The following is a 19,918-nucleotide window of genomic DNA, read 5'->3' as shown; positions in this document are numbered from 1 at the left end:
TAGAAATATCTATTATTTTCTGTTGACAGCTATTTCCTATCATCCCGATTGACCAAAGGGTCCCGCAGAGCGTGAAAATGAATCTGGTACCAGCGAAACAAATGTTTATCGTGCTGACAAATATAGTTCAATGGGAATGTCAGTATACATAACATAGACTGTATAGCGGTATTATTTACAGCCCGATGATAATATTCTAAGAAGGTCATAATTAGGGATGGTCCGAACCTGCCGAGGTTCGGGTTCGTACGAACCTGAACTCTCGGCAATGATTCCCGCTGTCTGCCCGCTCTGTGGAGAGGGTGGATACGCCGGAGGTCCGCCTGGAAAACTGGGATATAGCCATAGGCTGTATCCCAGTTTTCCAGGCGGTCCTCCGGCTGTATCCACCCTCTCCACGGAGGTGGAAGACAGCAGGAATCATTGCCGAGAGTTCAGGTTCGTACGAACCCGAACCTCGGCAGGTTCGGACCATCCCTAGTCATAATATATGATGTTCAGGTTTGGATTCTCTCTCTACTGGAAATAAGTACATAGCTACATTTCAACCCCATAAAGTCTTTGTCAAGCATTTATCAAGGACCCAATGGGGGTCGAAACAGCGCTATGTACTTGGTTGCATAATACATTTTTGGATTTTTGCCTCTACTGTTTGACTTTCTTTGAATTGATGAACACAAGTCTTCAATAGGGATAGCTGGATCCACCATGCATCCCTCTAACTACCTATTTTGTGCTGTTGGATTTGCTCTTTTTTTTGTCATCTAATAGAGATATGTCAAAACTTTTGATGGTTAAGAGACAGGGTATTCAGACCTCCAATAATCATTAGAATGAGCTGGGAGAAACACTTGCCTGAGTGCTTCTCCCTCCTGACTCGCTGCTCACTACAGGACACAGGCAAGCAAGGAGGAAGACAGCAGTCAGCCGAGGAGAGACCTTCTTCCAGATCCTTCTAGCGATGGGTGGCATTCTGAACACCCAAACCCCGACCAATCCTAATTTTTTACACGTCAAACGTTCTATTACGTTCTCCAAAAATACTGTGAATTACGGCACGTAGTCCCATTGACAACAATGCGTTTGTTTATTAGGACTGTGTTATGTACCGAAAACGTGATGCGTGAACATAGCCTTAGGGAACAACTGTGGTAATAATACAAAAGGCTATTACTAACTTGAGTGTTAAGACTTATTGTATCCAAAAAAGTCTACATTGGTTATTTGTTTTAATACATTAATTTTGGGGTCCATGCGCCTTTATTTATCAGGGTACTATGTAAAATCACTACCACTACTTTTGTTAGGCGGAGGTAGACTGATGTCTCTGTTATGGTTTCCTGCATCAACAAGTAGGCAGCTCTTGACACTCCCTCCCACTCACCAATGATCTCCTGCTCCGAGACCCATGAACCACTCTATTAAGCGAGGCAGCACAAGCTGCGCATTCATTCTGAGCTTTAGGTTGCCAGAGAAAACAAACCATAGAGAGAGCTAAAAAATATTGTTTACAGGGACTGGACTGACTGTGCTGTTCTCCGAATTATCCGAGGCCAAGTAAGGTGCATAGAATTTAGAGGTCGACCCTTGTGACTAGCCTTAAGACCATTCTTGTTTATATAATGCCCTGTACATTTAATTTTTAAGGTTCTTTAGGACAGTGTTGTTTTTATATAAAAAACCTCAGTTTAATGTTGCGTAAAGGGACGTTCCTTTGCCCCGAGATACGACTTTGAGGTCTAACCCTTGTCAATCCAAGTTCTGCTTCAGCCGAGAAAGAAATTTTCCTTTGAACTCTACTTACATTTTTGCGCAATGTTATAATTATTTTTATAACGTGCTTATAACTTGAGGCGTTTGGATGTATGTCAGAACAGTGAGCCGTACACATTGGACAGGCAGCTGATCACATGAGTGAGGTGAGGACACGTATGGCCATCTTTAATAGACAAGATGAGTCGGAATTGTCCTCACGTAGAGAAAATGGTCTCTGCCACTTTAATCAGGAAATTTGGTGTTATAAATGTATTTATGAATTGAAATATTTAATTGGGTGATTTGTGGCTTGGTACCCCATAGCCCTCGTGTGCATCATAAGCGGAAATTAAATTAGTTGAAATCTGGGAATCATAAAGGCCATACTGTGGGACCGCCATGGCCAATGAGGCAACATGGAAAAATTTAAGGCACACCATTCCTTAAAAAAAGAAAATGCACAAAAAGCATATAGTTACACCCACTCATCCCCCACCAATTGTTTGACACCTTTCCCACTTGTCTGCGCTGCTCCTAGCCCTAGATTCAAACTTTTACAAATCATCCCAGTTTTGCATCATTGCACCCAGCCAAGAAACTACATCTCCCAGCATGCATTGCACCTCAGAGCCAACTCAGGTACCTGCCCCTTTCTTGTAGTATCTTCCCACTACTGTCTCGATCTGCTTCTACTTAGCACCGTAAACACAGTATCTATCTATATAGATTAGAGAAAGAGAGAGAGAGACGAAACAACAGTGTCTCCTTTCCCCTATACTACTCCGGAGAGGCTGTTGTTTCCCTGCCCTTGGCCAGGTAATCACTAGGTGATGTCAGTGCTGGTCAGGGTTACAGATGAGGTGATACAGCTTGCCCAGCACACAGAAGAGACAGAGATCATGTGATCTCTGTCCCAGAATGGAGAGGAGGACAGAAGACTGGAGACAGAGTGGACCAGGAAGTGAGGATTTTCAGCAGCTTCATTTTGATTTGCAGGAGAGCCAAGTATATAGTATACAGATTAGCAGACAGTCTATGAATACACTTCCTACGAATCTGTACACTGAGCTCTCCAAGGTAAATTGATCAGAAACTATAGGGGCATAGCACTGACTCACTTCTGCCTCTCTGTTTATGGGAATCGTTAAAGTTTCCATACCCGAGCCCGAAAAATATAGTTACCCTTTAAAGGAAGTGGTCCTGTTGTACCTTGTTTTTTTCCAGTGATATTAGAGTTAGAGCAGTAATGTTCCAGTTTGTCTTTCATAACACCACATTTACAGAAAGAATTCCCTCAAACTAATCCTTCTCTGGCCGGGACAGGTTGTATTTTCAGGTTTTTACTTCATGGGGAACATGAGAGAAGAACTATGTGAGTTATTTTCCTTCATACCATTTCTTAGTTATGACTTAGGTGGCGAAATGAATGTCAGGACTCTAAACCTATGAGGCATTTGTATTATAGAAGATTTAAGAGGGCGAAAAGATAAAACAGAAAAGTAATACTATTAGTAGTGTTAAGTATTGTTGGAAAGTTTAATGGAATGATTGCATTGATAGTAAGAATTTTTACTATAGGAAATATACTTTAAACGTAGTTGAAGAGCTTCGGCTCTGATCACATTGGCATTCTGGATTCCATTTTTAACATTTTTTTTTTTTTCAATTTCTCCCAACTAAGACTGACAGCCCATATATATATATTCAGATTCCTATTTCCAGCTTTCGTTTGGGGTTTGTTTGTATCGTGTTTCAGCTGCACGCCTCAGGTATATGTCAAGACATATATAGATCAGAAATGTATTCAGTAGTATACCACAGAGCGCCTGCATTGTGGACATAAGGGCGTAGATCAAACATTGTCTGCTTGTGACCGTGTGTGGTCTTACACCGCTATATGTTTTACTTGCTGGACCAAAAGTACAATAGGCTGCGGAATAAAACAGCACAAACAAAGACAAACAAAGGTTACATTTAGTCTACTGAACCCTATGGTTATACTTTTTTTTATGGTATTTTAAACCTGCAGCGTAACACATGCAAAACATGAAAAAAACGTCCCTTAAGGGAAAATAGCAAAACTACAATTCCCATCATGCCCGGACAGCCAAAGCTAAAGCTTTGGCTGTCCAGGCATGATGGGAATTGTAGTTGTGGAACAGCGGGAGGGCCTGAGTCTGACATATTAGCCAATAGTGAAGCTTAAATCATGGCGCCTAATGAAAACGCATGTAAACACAATACAAATCTGTTTCTATAGACAACCAATCAGGCTGTGAGTGGAATGGACTGGTACTTGTATTCATAACCTGTAGAGATGGGTAAGATAAATAGCTGCTACTCTGAGAACCCTTAAAGGTAAATAATCGAGCTACAAGGATTAAACCTTACTTTTCTGATACAAAGCTGGTAAGATTCCTCCTGTCAGGTTGTGCATTAGGCATCAAACATTACGTAAAAAACCGTGTGCTTCTGCAGCTTGTACTTGTACTTAATACATCATATGGCACATGCTGAGCAGAGGTGAGAGAAGTTTGAGCCCACTCAGGTTTGTCCGAATCTGAACTCTCTGCATTTGATTACCGGGGGATGAAGAAGTTGGATGCAGCCCTAGGGAGTACTGGAAAACATGGGTACAGCCTATAGCTGGGTTCACACACTGTATACTTCAGGCAGTATTTGGTCCTCAAGTCAGGTCCTCATAGCAACCAAAACCAGGAGTGGATTGAAAACACAGAAAGGCTCTGTTCACACAATGTTGAAATTGAGTGGATGGCCGTCATATAACGGCAAATAACTGCCATCATTTCAATATAACAGCCGTTGTTTTAAAATAACAGCAAAAATTTGCCATTAAATGACGGCCATCCACTCAATTACAACATTATGTGAACAGAGCCTTTCTGTGTTTTCAATCCACTCCTGGTTTTGGTTGCTATACAGCCTCACAAATACAGCCTCAAATATACATAGTGTGAACCCAGCCATAGTATGGCTGTATCCATGTTTTACCAGCAGCATGTTTTACCACCCAAATAATGCCGTACAAACTTAAAGGAGAAGTCCAGCCAAAACTTTTTTGCCAAAGTTAAAGGAGAAGTCCGGCGAAAAGTTTTATTAAAGTATTGTATTGCCCCCCAAAAGTTATAGAAATCACCAATTTACACTTATTATGGGAAATGCTTATAAAGTGCTTTTTTCTCTGCACTTACTACTGCATCAAGGTTTCACTTCATGGATAATATGGTGATGTCACTTCCTGGATAACATGGTGATGTCACTTCATGGATAAAATGGTGATGTCACTTCATGGATAATATGGTGATGTCACTTCCTGGATAAAATGTTGATGTCACAACCCGACTCCCAGAGCTGTGCGGGCTGTGGCTGCTGGAGAGGATTATGGCAGGGGGATGCTCAGTGTCCCTCCAGTACCCTGTGTCCCTCAGTGTCCCTCTGCCATCATCCTCTCCAGCAGCCACAGCCCGCACAGCTCTGGGAGTCGGGGCGTGGCATCATCATTTTATCCAGGAAGTGACATCACCATGTTATCCAGGAAGTGACATCACTATGTTACCCAGGAAGTGACATCACCATGTTATCCAGGAAGTGAAGCCTTGATGCAGTAGTAAGTGCAGGGAAAAGCACTTTATAAGCATTTCCCGTAATAAGTGTATATTGGTGATTTGTATAACTTTTGGAGGGCAATACAATACTTAAATATAAATTTTCGCTGGACTTCTCCTTTGAGTTGGGAATCCAAAGTTATATAACTTATAATTGTAATGTAATTGATCACTCTACAGCTTACCCCACTTTTTTTTAACCCTAATGGCTGCCGGAAGTTCAACTGTTAAAATTTTTCTACTTTTGTCACGACCTGAGGTCCGTTCCACGGCGCCACCTTGGGTTGTGATGTTTAGGCTCTTGGTCACTCCTTTGGGCATTCCTGGATGCTGGCTGGCCTGTTATCGGGCATGGCACGCCTCCATCAATGGTGTTTCTCCTCTTTCATTCACTTGTATGCCTGTACGCTGTCCATTGGGGGGGGGGGACATAATGTGGGTGTTACCAGGGGCAAAGAGACTAGTGCCATGGGGGACGTTGGCAAACAGAGCCGCTCGGGGCCAGATTTCTCCTTTAAACATGTTCGAAGTTTGCTCAACTCAAATTATATGGTGAATGTTATGAGTCAAATAAGAACTCAAAATATTTTCCAAAAATACCCAAGTACTATTAGTACCTTGAATACGGTGTTTTGGGATTCTGTGCTATATATAGAAGAGAACGTGTACTGTGTAACCTGAGCTCCCACTATCCAGCACTGTTTTATGGTCACCCTCATTCTGCGCGTCCAACCTGCACGTCGTCTGGTGCGTTAATATTTCAGGTTGTACACAATGAACTATGCATGGCCAAACCTTTCTGACCTGACCTTACTCTTCTTTTCATCATCTGCAGGGCATGAAGCCAGACAGTTTCTATAAAGTTAAAGTCCCAGAGCTTAAAGAGATCATCGAGGGCTGTATACGCATGAACAAGAATGAAAGGTAAACTCTCCTCGGAAAGATGACCTGATCGGAGGACAATAGCAGCTCAGGGACTTAGGGGATAGGTGCAGAGAGGTGATTAGAGAGTAGTCCTTGTGCAATCAAAGGTTCAGCTTTGGTGTGAGCTTCAACAGATTTATTCTATTTACATTTATTTAGTATTTTTTGCGCCCATGTTATGGACAATTGTCCCAGCCAAAGGTCAATAAACTTGAGGTCAGACTGGGATATTCAGCAATATTAATAATACACTCATGGGCCAAAAGCTTTTATGTGTCATTACATCAAACATACCCAGATCTGACCAGATCAGTGGCGTAGCTATCATGATGGCAGACCACACAGCTGCTACGGGGCCAGCGCGGTAAAGGGCCCCTGGCAAAGCAGGGTCTTCCCTCATGGTATGCCACTCTCAGAGCCCCCTCCCGATCGCAGCAGCACCACTGGGCGGTGACAACAACCCCCTAATCCCGCTAATGTCCAGGGGTGGGGTAGGAGTTCAGGGATGTCACACCACTGACAGCACCCCCCCTCCCCCACAGAGAGCTGGTGTGTTTGTATGGGGGGGGGGGAGCTGCGCACCAGATTCATGGGGCCCCATACAGTTTTTTGCTATGGGACCCCATGAATCCTAGCTACGCCCCTGGACCAGATAATATATATATATATATATATATATATTAACACATGCAAGATGTAGACACAGTGCAGATCTTTATGTTTCTATGGGGGAGGCGCTGGGGAAAACTTTAGAAGTAGTCTGCAGTGTTCTGCTTCTAGTCTATTGATAAAAGCTCCACTATCTACTGACTGCACAGACCAAGTCACTGAATAAGGAGTTCTTTGTCTCGCCTCGTCTAGTATTGTCATTGTACAAGATTTACTTAGCGAATTACTTTCGGCCCTGACAGATACACTATCCAGGATCTGCTGGAACACTCCTTCTTTCAAGAAGACACTGGAGTCCATGTTGAGCTGGCCGAGGAAGACGATGGAGTTAAACCAGCCTTGAAGCTTTGGCTGAGGATGGACGATACCAAAAAATTGCATGGAAAATACAAAGATAATAACGCTATTGAGTTCCTGTTTGACCTCTACAAGGATATTGCTGAAGAGGTAGCTCAGGAGATGGTAAGAAAGTCATAAACCCACATTTCAGGCTAACATACACACTCGAGGAAAGTTTAAGAGCCCATTTAATTTTTTTTATTTACCACCAGTCTGGGCATACAGTAGCTTTTAAGAAGTTTAATAGCCAGAGTACCCCTTTAACCTTTTAAAGGGGTTGTCCAGCGAATCTTTTTCTTTCGAATCAACTGGTGTCAGAAAGTTAAGTAAATTTGTAATTTACTTCTATTAAAAAATCTCAAGTCTTCTCATACTTTACAGCTACTACATGGCATGCAGTAAGTGTTGTATTATTTTCAGTCTGACACAGTGCTCTCTGCTGACATCTCTGGCCGAGACAGGAACTGCCCAGAGTAGGAGAGTTTTTCTATGGGAATTCATAGAAAACCGAGACAGAGTTCCTGTCTCGGCCAGAGATGTCAGCAGAGAGCAGTGTGTCAGACTGAAAATAATACAACACTTCCTGCATGACATATAGTAGCTGATAAGTATGAGAAGACTTGAGATTTTTTAATAGAAGTAAATTACGAATCTATATAACTTTCTGATATCAGTTGATTTGAAGGAAAAAGATTTTTGCTGGATAACCCCTTTAATACTTCCTTCTCTAAAATAAGAAGCTTGTTACCTATTCATTGGTGGCGTACAGACAAGGAATAGAATGCACCACCTATAAATCTGCTGTACTAGACTATATGTGTAGTTGAAGTTACTATGGGGCCTCACCCTAAGCAGCTGTCAACTGTGCAAACTTTCCATTGTTTAGACGATTCCTTTCAGATCACGTCATAACTCACCAAAAGCTAGATCTCATTAACCGAACGTGTATTGTTTGAGCTTTGGCAATGGATTAGCAGCATTGATTCTTTTGTGTGTCATTTCACTTTGTTATCTCCCTGTTACATGTGCCATGTAAAAAGTGAGGGCCGTACCACAAGGCCCGATCAGTAATAAAAATGAGCGATGATCCGCTAGATCGGCGCTTGTTTACCGAGCCTATTACACGGCTCGATTGTCGTGCAGCAAGGGCTGTATATATATCATTAGGGATGTCCGTGCAGCCCTTACTCTAAAAGTGTAAAATAATAAAGTTTATAATACCTTTCCATGCTCCTGGTGATCTCCCTGGAGCCACCAGGCTAACTTCAGAGCTGGTTGCTGAAGTGACAGGCCTTCAGCCAATCACTGGCCGCGGTGTTGCTGTCTCGCCAAGTAATTAGCTGATTGACTTGTCATTTCAGAGACCATCTCTGAAATTTCACTGGTGGCTGCGGACATTGGGGAGAACACCGGGAGCGTGGAGAGGTATATGAACGTTATTGTTTAGCCGTCGTCCACGCATCGCTATTACACAGCACCCTTTCATCAAGCATCGTTTCATCAGCTGACTGTTGTCTTTATTACACTGAGCGATAATGTGCCGAATTAGCCTGATTCGCCACATTATCACTCCGTGTAGTAGGGCCCTAACCCTAACAATTCACTTGTAGAGATGAGTGAACCTCAGGCGGCATTTGATTACAATTGGCTGAAGAAGTTGGATACAGCCCCAGGAAGTCATGGAAAATATGAATACAACCCATGGCCTATGGTTGTATCCATGTTTACCAGGCATCCAACTTCTTCAGCCACTGGTAATCAAATGCCGCACGCTCTGGTTCAGACAAACCCATGCTCAAGATTCGCTCGTCTCTACTAATGAATTGTTAGGGAGACTGTTTGCACGGCACAAATAACAGGGAGTGAAACGTGAAATGATCGAGCACGCTCGGGGTTCACTCATAAGATGTAATAAGATCCTTACAGACAATATTTAAAGGGGTAGTCCACCCAAAAAAATTTTCTTTCGAATCAACTGCTACCATGAAGTGCCAGAGATTTGTAATTTACTTTTATTAAAAAATCTCAAGCCTTCCAGTACTTATCAGCTGCTGTATGCCCAACAGGAAGTTGTATTATTTCCAGTCTGGAGAGCAGGAGAGGTTTTCTATGTTGATTTGCTCCTGCTTTGGACAGTTCCTGACATGGACAGAGGAGGCAACAGAGAGCACTGGGTCAGACAGGAAAGAAAACACCACTTCCTGCTGGACACACAGCAGCTGATAAGTACTGGAAGACTTAAGTTTTTTTAATAGAAGTGAATTACAAATCTCTGGCACTTTATGGCACCAGTTGATTTGAAAGAATTTTTTTTTTGGTGGACTACCCCTTTAAAGCGAATGTACCATCAGGTACAATCGCTTTAACATGACCAGCGGATAGACCGCTGCAGGCGCAGGGAAGCCAGTGCCACGGTCAATTTTTTGAACCGTTCTATCCACAGGTAGGGCCGGGGCTGAAGCACTGGAGGCGGGCCGGCCCGCCCCCAGTGGGAGAAACCCCCCGCCCCTCTATGACGTGGCTCCATTGATTCTAACGGAGCCGCGTCATAGAGGGGCTGGCATTCCTCCCACTGGGGGTGGCCCTGCCCGCCTCCAGTGCTTCAGCCCCGGCCCGGTACCCGTGGATAGAACCGCACCGTACACAGGAACCGTGCCGCGGTTAAAAAAAATGGACCGCGGCTCCGGCTTCCCTGCGCCGTCGCCGATCTGTCCATGGGTCATGTTAAAGCGAATGTACCTGATAGTACATTCACTTTAAGAAGAATCAGAGATAGCAGTGGGAGGGATGAGACGGTGGATGGAATAGTTTTGGTGGAGACATTGAATAGATCAGGAAATCTCGCCATTTTACTATTAATTGGGTCTGTTACATTCGCCATATACATCAATCTGTTTCTGCATATGTGTCCTAGGTTGTGCTTAATTTTGTCTGTGAAGCCGACTACAAAATTGTAGCAAAAGCTATCCGAGACCGGGTACTAGCCATAAAGCGGAAGCGAGACAAGGTGAGGCGTGCCCAAGAGGAACTGAAGAAAAAAGAGGAGGAGAAGCAGCAAAGCATCCTCAAGCTTCTCGAGCAGCTGAGAGGACCTCAGAGCACCACTGTCATAGCTCCCCCCGATGTGGCACCGAGTCCTACATCCCTACCGACACCCTCAGACTCTGCCGAGTCAGTCAACAGTGGTACATTCCTGCCCGAACCAGAGGAGCCCGAAGCAGATCAGCATCATCCGTACAACTTCCGACACTCTTGTTACTCTTCTGCTACGTGTAAGCTACAGATTTTAATCATATTTAACTGAGCGTATTATTTAAGTTAATGCCATATGCCTATTTGGTTATTATATAATAGTGTAATGCAATAATAAATTGCTTTAAGGAGAGGTACGGCTATTTTTCAAAATCTTCCCTGACAAGGGAAGAGGGGAATTTGATAACAAGTACGAACTTACCTCTCCTGGTGCCCGTGATGAGCAGCTTGACCGGCTGTAGGACCCCCGCCTGACTTCGGGATCTCCAGCGCTGACTCGTCACGACCCAGCTGATGTAATGGCCGCTCAGCCAGTCAGTGACTAGGTCGGGACACCACTTCAGTCACTGATTGGCTAAACAGCCAGTCCATCTGCCGGGACAGGCCTTTTACCCCCGAGTCGTGATGCCATCATAACTGGGAAGAAAATGCCTTTCGACGCCATCCCGACATTCACCGCGGGCACAGAAAGAGGTAAGTTTGCACTCGTTATCAAATCCCCCCTGCCCCTGCCGGCTGCCAGATTTTAAAAATGTCTAGACTTCTCCTTTAATAGAGATGAGCGAAACTCAAGCATGCTCCGGTGCGTCCGAACCCAAACACTCACCATTTAAATACTGGTGGCTGAAGAAGCCCTAATGCTGCCTGGAAAACATGAATGCAGCCATAGGCCTTAGGCTGTAGCCATTTTTTCCAGGACTCCCTAGTACTGCATCTAACTTCTACAGCCACCGGTAATCAAATGCAGAGAGTTTAGGCTCAGCATGCTCAAGGTTCGCTCATCTCTATTGTTTAGTAATGTAGAGACTATAGATACCTAACACATAGCAGCCAACGTTGGAGAAGTTACACGATGAAAACAAGTCTTAATCAGTAGGACGAGGTAAGTTGATAAATTTCTAAGGAAACAAATATTACGTAACCTTGAAAGAGTTGTTAGGTGTTTGGTCTTCATTCCTTTCCCCTATACTTTCCACTTTTAAGTTTTATAAGCGAAGCCTTTCTTGCGTAACCCAGTTGTGTCTGTTGTGCAGCGGACTGTGAGACAGATGGGTACCTCAGCTCTTCTGGCTTTATGGAGGCTGCAGATGGGTCCCATAGACCTTCAAGTGATGCCTCTCAAGAAGATCCCAATAGCCCCCCGAGTACTCAGCCAGAAATATGCTTTCCTGGGGTAAGAAAATGTAAAAAAAAATTGGATTTATAATTTATTTGCATATAAGAATCCAAAGGTCGTCTTTTCTTCATAAATTTTAATAAAACTTGATGTCTGCCATTAAACAAGGATGCTTTGAGTGGAGAGTAGCGATGAGTAAATCTGGAGCTTGGGTTCATTTGACATTTGATTACTGGTGGCTGACGAAGTTGGATGCAGCGTGGAAAACATCGATTTAGCTTATGGCCTATGACGGTATCCGTGTTTTCCAGGCAGCCTTAGGGCTGCATCCAACTTCTACAGCCACCGGTAATCAAATGCCGGATCAAATGCGGACCATGAGTGAACGAATGTGGAATTACAGTGAACGATTAGCGAACGATTTTAGGTTCAGATCTACGATCAACAATCAACGATACACAAACTATTTTTCTATCGTTGCCTGCAATTACACGATTAGCGAACGATTATCGTTTAAATTCGAAGGATATAACGATTTTTCGCACGATAATCGTCCCATGTAATAGGGCCCTTAGCCTCCCCTGCTCCCTCCCCCCCCTCACCACCATCTGTGCGTACAATAGTGCCAACAGCGAGCAGGGACCTGACAGTAAACACAGTTGTTTTTTTTCGCAGATCATTGCTGTAAGTGTGAATTCAGACCCAACGCCTCTTCTCGGACTTCCCAGTGACATCACTTCTCCTGTGGATAGGTGAGCAAAAACTGGGGGGAAAAAAGGTTCAATTTTATAATTGCTTGAAAGAGAACCTTTCATAAGTTTCATGCTACCCTATGCACGGGCAGCATGAAACACAGACAGGCTCCCTTATTACAGTTGTGTATGATTCACTATAAAACACTGAGTACCCAGGGGGAGTTACAGCTGCTTCTTTCTATCCCACCAGGATTCTGTGATAGATCTCTCTCTATATCCAAACAGGGACAGCATGGTTTAAAACAGGGATGGGGAATCTTTGGCCCTCCAGCTGTTGCAAAACTACAATTCCCATCATGCCTGGACAGCCAAAGCTAAAGCTTTGGCTGTCCAGACATGATGGGAATTGTAGTTTTGCAACAGCTGGAAGGCTGTAGTGTCCCCATCCCTGCTTTCAAACCATGCTGTCCGAAAAGGAACACACAGGACAAGATCTGTGATCTTTGGTAATGAAGGATGCCTCCCATCCACTTTGATAGTATCTTGTTATTTAGTGTGTGTTCAATATATTTCCAGTTATGCATCAGATGTCGCCTCGGGGCTGAGCGATGGCTGTGAAGGCTTCTCGGCTGGAGAACGAAGTGTCAAATCCCCTGTGAAGAAGACACCCGCTAAACTTTTGCGACGTAAAGCAAGGTCAAGACTACGAATAATTAATGTAAGCATTTCCGCAATAGGAACTGGAGCTGACTTAAAGGGGTACTCTGGCAAATCAACGTAAAAAGTTATATAGATTTGTAATGTACTTCAATTTAAAAATCTTAAGTCTTCTAGTACTTATAAGCTGCTGTATGTCCTGCAGGAAGTAGTGTATTCTTTCCAGTCTGACACAGTACTCTCTGCTGCCACCTCTGTCCATGTAAAGAAATGTCCAGAGCAGGATAGGCTTTCTATGGGAATTTGCTACTGCTCTGTACAGTTCCTGACATGGACAGAGGTGGCAGCAGAGAGCACTGTGTCAGACTGGAAAGAATACACCACTTCTTGAGATTTTTAAATAGAACTAAATTACAAATCTATATGACTTTCTAACACAAGTTGATATAAAAGGGAAAAAAATGCCGGAGTTCCCCTTTAAAACTGACTGACAAGTATTTGAGGGGATTTAAGAATAAAATTAAGCAGATGTGTACTTCTTTATCTTTGCTTGCTTCAATGTAACATATTTGTTATGCTTAAAATGTGCCCCACAAGGTATAGCTTATGGCTGGGGCAATAAGACTTGACCTACTTTAGGCTACGTGCACACGGAGCAAAAGTGGCGGAATGCCGCCAGCCTCCCTGTCATAATGACAGTCTATGGGAGGCTTGTGTGCCTCCTCTCTCCGCGCTGAACAATGAACATGTTCACACTGTACATTTCTGCTTCTCTTTCTGTACAGATATCAGATAAAAGTGATCGTGTAGTAGAGTGTCAGCTGCAGACCTACAACGGTAAAATGGTCACCTTCAAGTTTGACCTAGATGGCGATAACCCGGAGGACATTGCAGCTGTTATGGTGAGTAACAAGTATCTTTAAAGTAAGATTCCTCTTTGTATTATTGTATAGTATTTAAAGTGTCACTGTCGTTTACATTTTTATGCAGAAATAAATAGTACAGGTGATTTTTAGAAACTTTGTAATTGGGTTTATTAGCCGAAAAATGCATTTTTCTCATGAAAAAGCAGTTTGAAGCTCTCCCCCCTGTCTTCATAGTTTTCTATGGAGAGAGGAGGGGTGGAGGGAGATGAGGCACCAAAACAGGACAAAAAAGAGTTAATTTACAGCTACCGGATATCTCCCCTAACAGTCAGCACTTACCTCTCTGACCTCTGAATACCAGCTTTCATACAGGTCCTGCTGTGTAATCCTTTGTTCTCTACTCTCTGCTGGTGACTAATCTCCCTCCTCCCCCTTTCCCTCTCCATAGGTTACACAGGGCACGACTGTAGTAAAAGAGTCGAGATTTCCTGATAATGAGCAGTGAATGAGAGAGAGGAGGGGGGGGGGACCTGGGGAAAGTCTTTCTGAATGCAGATAATGGCATATTTTTTTTTTACGTTAATGTGTCTGTCTTGTATTTTAACAACCATTTGTGCTTTATTTTCACGTAATTGTTACTATATATACATTGTCATTTTTCATATGTTTAAGTGCTGCAGAATCTGTTAGCGCCATACAAATAAATATTATTATTATTATTATTATAATATGCTTATGTGTATATGCATACATCCTTGCTGGCAGTTTCCTGTTGCCGATCACCAGAGCAGTGTGTATGTACCCTTACTGCTGCCACGACGGTATGTATGCACTGCTCGTGTGATCGGCAATAGGAAACTGATAGCAAGGATGTATGCATAGACGTGCTGCCAATTTCTCTTTATTTAATCCTTATTTGGAGGTAATTACTGAGAGAAAGCCGTTTTATCAGTATCATAAGCTTTTTAGATTGACAACACCAGAAGAGGGATCACAGTAACCTTGATCCATAGTGATATTGCAGGCTGTACAATGGTTGCCGATAGCTGAAACTTAAAAGACTCTTTCAGCAGGTTTGTGCTGTCCTATCTCAGGGTAGCATATACTAGTGACAGAGAAGCTGAACAGAATGATGTATCACTTACATTGTTCTGTGCAGCTGATCCAGAGATCTCCTCCACAATAACATGGACAATAAATAGTCCTCTCCATTATGTGCATGAGCCCAGTAGTCCTGGATATTCATGAGAAGCAGAAAACTCTGCCCACCAGCTGCTGATTGGCAGTTATCTATCTATGCTGTTTATTGTCAGTCAACTGACAATCAGCAGCTGGAGGGCGGGGGGAGGGGTGTGGCAAGAATCCTATTCTCCTGCATATTAGGAGAACAGCTGAACAGAATGATGTAAGTAATACACCGATCTGTTCAGCAGTTCTGTCACTAGTTTATGCTGCCCTCATGTCCACATGTACAGAAGGAAACAGCTCCACATGATAAACTTTTTTTTAGCTCATTACTGTAAATACAACCAAAAGTGTGCTAGGAGCAATTAGCAATTACAAATATGATATATATATATATATATATATATATACACACACACACACACACACACACACACACATATATATATATATATATATATATATATATATATATATATATTAGCAAGAGCACATGTGCATGTGTTTGCACATAGGCTGCAGACCTAGTCGTCACTAAGACCTGTTGTTTTCCTCCAGGTAAACAATGAGTTCATCATGCAGTCTGAAAGAGAGAGCTTCACCAATAGGATCAAGGATATCATCCACCGCGTGGAGACTCTGCTGAAGAAAGAGGCCAATGGAGACAGAGAAGACGACCTCGATCGTCTAACCACTGGTCCATGTACTTCCTCTCTGCCCAATTTACAGGTACGTTGTATGAGGCTTCATATACTTATCAATCTTCAAGGAAGCTCTTCATGATATTAAGAGATATGATGGACATGGGTGGTTACATATACAAGTGTAGAAATAGGCACCATAGCCAATGTGTCACTTGTGTTTTTATTGACAGGCGGATCTCCAACTTCAGGAGTTATCTCGTTCCTTCTCCTCTTCTTCGCTCAGTGGTAAGTGATGAAAGTTATCCCAGACAGCCAGGCATTGAGGGGGCTTCACTGTTTTCTGTAAGGGTATGTTCACATCTCGTTTTTGGCCCCATGTCGGGCTACATGTAAGGAATCAGTGAAAAAAAGGATGCTGACATGCAGCCTGGCGTGTGGCTGACGACCACATGACGGCCACATTGACTCTAATGAGCAGGACGGAGTCATCATGGGACTACCTTTTGCTCATTGTGCAGGACTCAAAAGCGTGGTCGACCACGTCCTGCTCATTCAAGTCAATGTGGCCGTCGGCCGCACGCCAGGCTGCACATCAGCATCCTTTTTTCACTGATTCCTGACGTGTAGACTAACGTGGGGCCAAAAATGAGATGTGAACATACCCTTACCCAGTTAATCAGTCATATAATGATGTCTTTGTATTCTTCTTTTTAGACTTAGTATGCACAAGTCCCAGCAAGGGACTCGGTTCTCCTGGTCCTCCCTACCAGAGCAGTCCTGTTCTAGAAAATGATGTGTTTGGTTCAGCAGGACCTATCATGGGCGCACCAGACCTTAGAACTAAATCTCTTCCACCTGCTATGACCACAGGTAATTTCTTCATCTATATTACAATCCAATACTGGAAATCATTGATGTCTTTTTCCATTAAGTTTACCTATTGTTTAAGTAAAAATTAAAAACCTGTATGTATTTATTGGATTAACCCTTAAAGGGATACTCCAGCGAAAAATTCTTTCAAATCAACTGGAGTCAGAAAGTGCCAGAAATTTGTAATTTAATTTACAGTCTTCCATTGCTTATCAGCTGCTGTATGTCCTGCAGGAAGTGGTGTATTCTTTCCAATCTGACACAGCGCTCTCTGCTGTCACCTCTGTCCGTGTCAGGAACTGTCCAGAGCAGTAGCAAACCCTCATAGAAAACCTCTCCTGCTCTTCAGACTGGAAAAAATACACCACTACCTGCAGCAGCTGATAAGTACTAGAGGACTTTAGAGTTATTAACAGAAGTAAATTACAAATATGTATAACTTTGCGGTGGTATCGAGTGCCTACTCGACTTCATCGGATTTTCCCCGAGGTCTCCCCGCTCTGCTGGAGGAACTGTGGTGGAGAGGGCTCCCTCCTTCACACTTTCTGGAGCTGCCCTAAACTGGAGCCTTTTTGGAGAGCGGTATGGCGTATCTCCTCCACTTTTACCAACCACCAGCTCCCCTTCTCTCCATCATTTTTCCTTCTGCACTTGTCGGAGATCCCTCTGAAGACTTATCGTCGCTCTGTGCTCCGACATCTGGTTAATGCTGCTCGTGCGTGCATTCCTGCCCTGTGGCGCCAACCTGACCCCCCCGAGTGTCTCCCTGTGGCTCCGCAGAGTGGAGGATCTCAAGCACCTGGAGGATCTGACGGCGCAATTGTATGATCGCAATGCTCGTTTCTTTCGCACCTGGTACTACTGGGATCAGTTTACTGAATCAACTGAATTTCGTTCTCTTCTGGTTCAGTGAGGACCGGTCTCCCCCTACCCCGCCCCCCCCCCCCTTTTTTCCCTTTCCTTCCTCCCTGTGTTCTCTCGCTTCCCCTTCCCTTCTTAGTTTTTTATTTTTATTCTTCCTTTCCTTGGTTGCTATTTGAGCGTGAGCTCGCTCCCGAGCTATTTGACTCTTTTCATGTCTAGCCACCCTACCGGAAGTTGCGGATTGCCACGGATTATGTTATAGTCTGCTGTTAACTTGCACTTGTTTATGTTTCTGTTGTCACAATGTCATGTCATTGCACCCTGTGGGTGCGACGAGTTACTGTTGGTCTGATTATAAATTTGGAAAAATGGATAAAATTGAGAATTAAAAAAATATATATATTTATAACTTTCTGGCACCAATTGATTTGAAATATTATTTTTTTTGCTGGAGTTCCCCTTTAGGAGTTCTGAGAAGGTGATTTTATTGCTCTCTGCTGTAATTGAGCCCTAGTGAACCCCCGCCATGGTGCACAACTTCTCATTCTCTCCCTTTTTCCTGTTTGCCAGTAGTACACACATAGGGGGAGATTTATCAAACATGGTGTAAAGTGAAACTGGCTCAGTTGCCCCTAGCAACCAATCAGATTCCACCTTTCATTCCTCACAGACTCTTTGGAAAATGAAAAGTGGAATCTGATTGGTTGCTAGGGGCAACTGAGCCAGTTTCACTTTACACCATGTTTGATAAATCTCCCCCATATGTATAGTGCAAATCCCCTGGACACACATGCCTTGCTCCCACTTGTAGTCCGTCTTGCTTAGACCAGATTAGTTGTCAGGCCTATACCACTAATGGTAGTATTCGTGCCTGTTTGGACATCCATTGCGTAACATTAGTTCAGCATTCTAGCAATGGATCATCCAGTCGTATGGAATGGGAGTCAGTTTGCACCCATTCACCCGTTGATACATGACTATATTCCTCATATGGGAGGGTTTGTTATCGGTTTATAATACTGCTTAATCTCGTGATACATAATACTCATCACAGTTGTCAACCTTTAAATAATTTACAATTTTGGAGATAATTCCTTATCGTACTGTGGTCATTTTTATTGTTCTTGCAAGTATTTTTTGTTTGACCAGGACATAATGCCCTCTGTGAACAAAACAATCTTCCAGGTCATATGACCATCTAGAACAATAGGCGATCCTCTGTTAGATGATAGAACCTGTTCGGAATACCATGTGCCACTACTATAAAATACAATGAAATGAAGGCAATGAGCTAATAAGGCTGGGACTTGTGTACAGCTAACTTTACTAGATATTAGTGTAACATTGATTACATTGTGTATCTATGTATCTGTATCTGTAAGATCTGAGTGCCCACCTAACGCAATAAGTATCTATTGAGGTTCTATAATTCCTCCTAGACAGGGGTAGGGAACCTTGGTTCTCCAGCTGTTGTAAAACTACAACTACCATCATGCCTAGACAGCCAAAGCTAACGCTTGGATGGTATAGCCTAATAATAGCATTATATATAATAGCATTGAAGGGGCAGTCCAGTATTTTTTTCTTTTAAATCAACTGGTTTCAGAATTTACTTCTATTGAAAAATCTCCAGTCTTCCAGTACTTATCAGCTGCTGTATGTCCTGCAGGAAGTGGTGTCTGTCTTTCCAGTCTGACACAGTGCTCTCTGCTGCCATCTCTGTCCATGAAAGGAACTGTTAAAAGCAGGAGAGGTTTTCTTTGTCAAATCTCTTTTTATTTAAATCATTTTTTTTCTTATAAACATAAGGTACAACAAAAGGGGGAAACAGAGAGGGCCCCCCGCCCGCCACAAAAGCATACAGGAAAACAAAATGTACATTAATGAAGGTGGCACGTGGAGGGTGTCAATATAGTGGTGAGCCTAAGGGCAGTTGGGAGGGAAGGGAGTACAGAGGGGGCAGGGGGAGGGGGGGAACAGGAGTACAATGGGCAACGTGGGCAGGGGGGGGGGGAATGGGAGGGAAAAATGGGGTTGATTGTGTAAACAAACTACTGAGAGGTGGATGGACTATAGTGCTGCTGTAGTAGAGATGTCCAAGGGGACCATAAGGCGAGGTGCTTATCGTGTGAAAGGGTTTACCAGCTACAGACCTCCTCCAGGTGCCTGACGTCCTCAACTTTCTCTATCCACCTGGCAACTGGGGGAGGGGAAGTCGACCTCCAGTATAAGGGTATCATCATTTTGGCTGCAGCCAGGAGCTGCGTAGCTAGGTTCTCTCTTTTAGGGAAGAAGTGGGCGGAGGGTGTCCACAGGAGGACCAGTTTAGGGGTGATGTCCAAGGTGGGACCTGGTAATTGTGCAATTAGCGCTATAATCTGATCCCAGAAGGGCCGAATAAGTGGGCAGAACCACCAATTATGAGAGATGGTCCCTCTGTGTTTTAGGCATCGCC

The 19,918-nt window shown here is 43.5% G+C and overlaps 1 protein-coding gene across 1 annotated transcript in view; it reads left to right on the top strand.

The window, feature by feature from the left end:
* The window catches only part of WNK4 (WNK lysine deficient protein kinase 4), a 165,486-nt gene that overhangs the window by 116,706 nt on the left and 28,862 nt on the right, over positions 1-19,918 (top strand). Inside the window, exons 5-14 of the mRNA XM_069951712.1 lie at positions 6,217-6,305; positions 7,217-7,436; positions 10,228-10,585; positions 11,600-11,739; positions 12,358-12,434; positions 12,954-13,095; positions 13,820-13,936; positions 15,644-15,814; positions 15,960-16,014; positions 16,444-16,599. Coding sequence (XP_069807813.1) covers positions 6,217-6,305; positions 7,217-7,436; positions 10,228-10,585; positions 11,600-11,739; positions 12,358-12,434; positions 12,954-13,095; positions 13,820-13,936; positions 15,644-15,814; positions 15,960-16,014; positions 16,444-16,599 — 1,525 coding nt within the window. The remainder of the gene's footprint in view (positions 1-6,216; positions 6,306-7,216; positions 7,437-10,227; positions 10,586-11,599; positions 11,740-12,357; positions 12,435-12,953; positions 13,096-13,819; positions 13,937-15,643; positions 15,815-15,959; positions 16,015-16,443; positions 16,600-19,918) is intronic.

The sequence above is a fragment of the Dendropsophus ebraccatus genome, chromosome 14 (genome assembly GCF_027789765.1).
Source record: "Dendropsophus ebraccatus isolate aDenEbr1 chromosome 14, aDenEbr1.pat, whole genome shotgun sequence".
NCBI lineage: Eukaryota > Metazoa > Chordata > Amphibia > Anura > Hylidae > Dendropsophus > Dendropsophus ebraccatus.
This window is presented reverse-complemented; position numbering and strand designations above follow the sequence as displayed.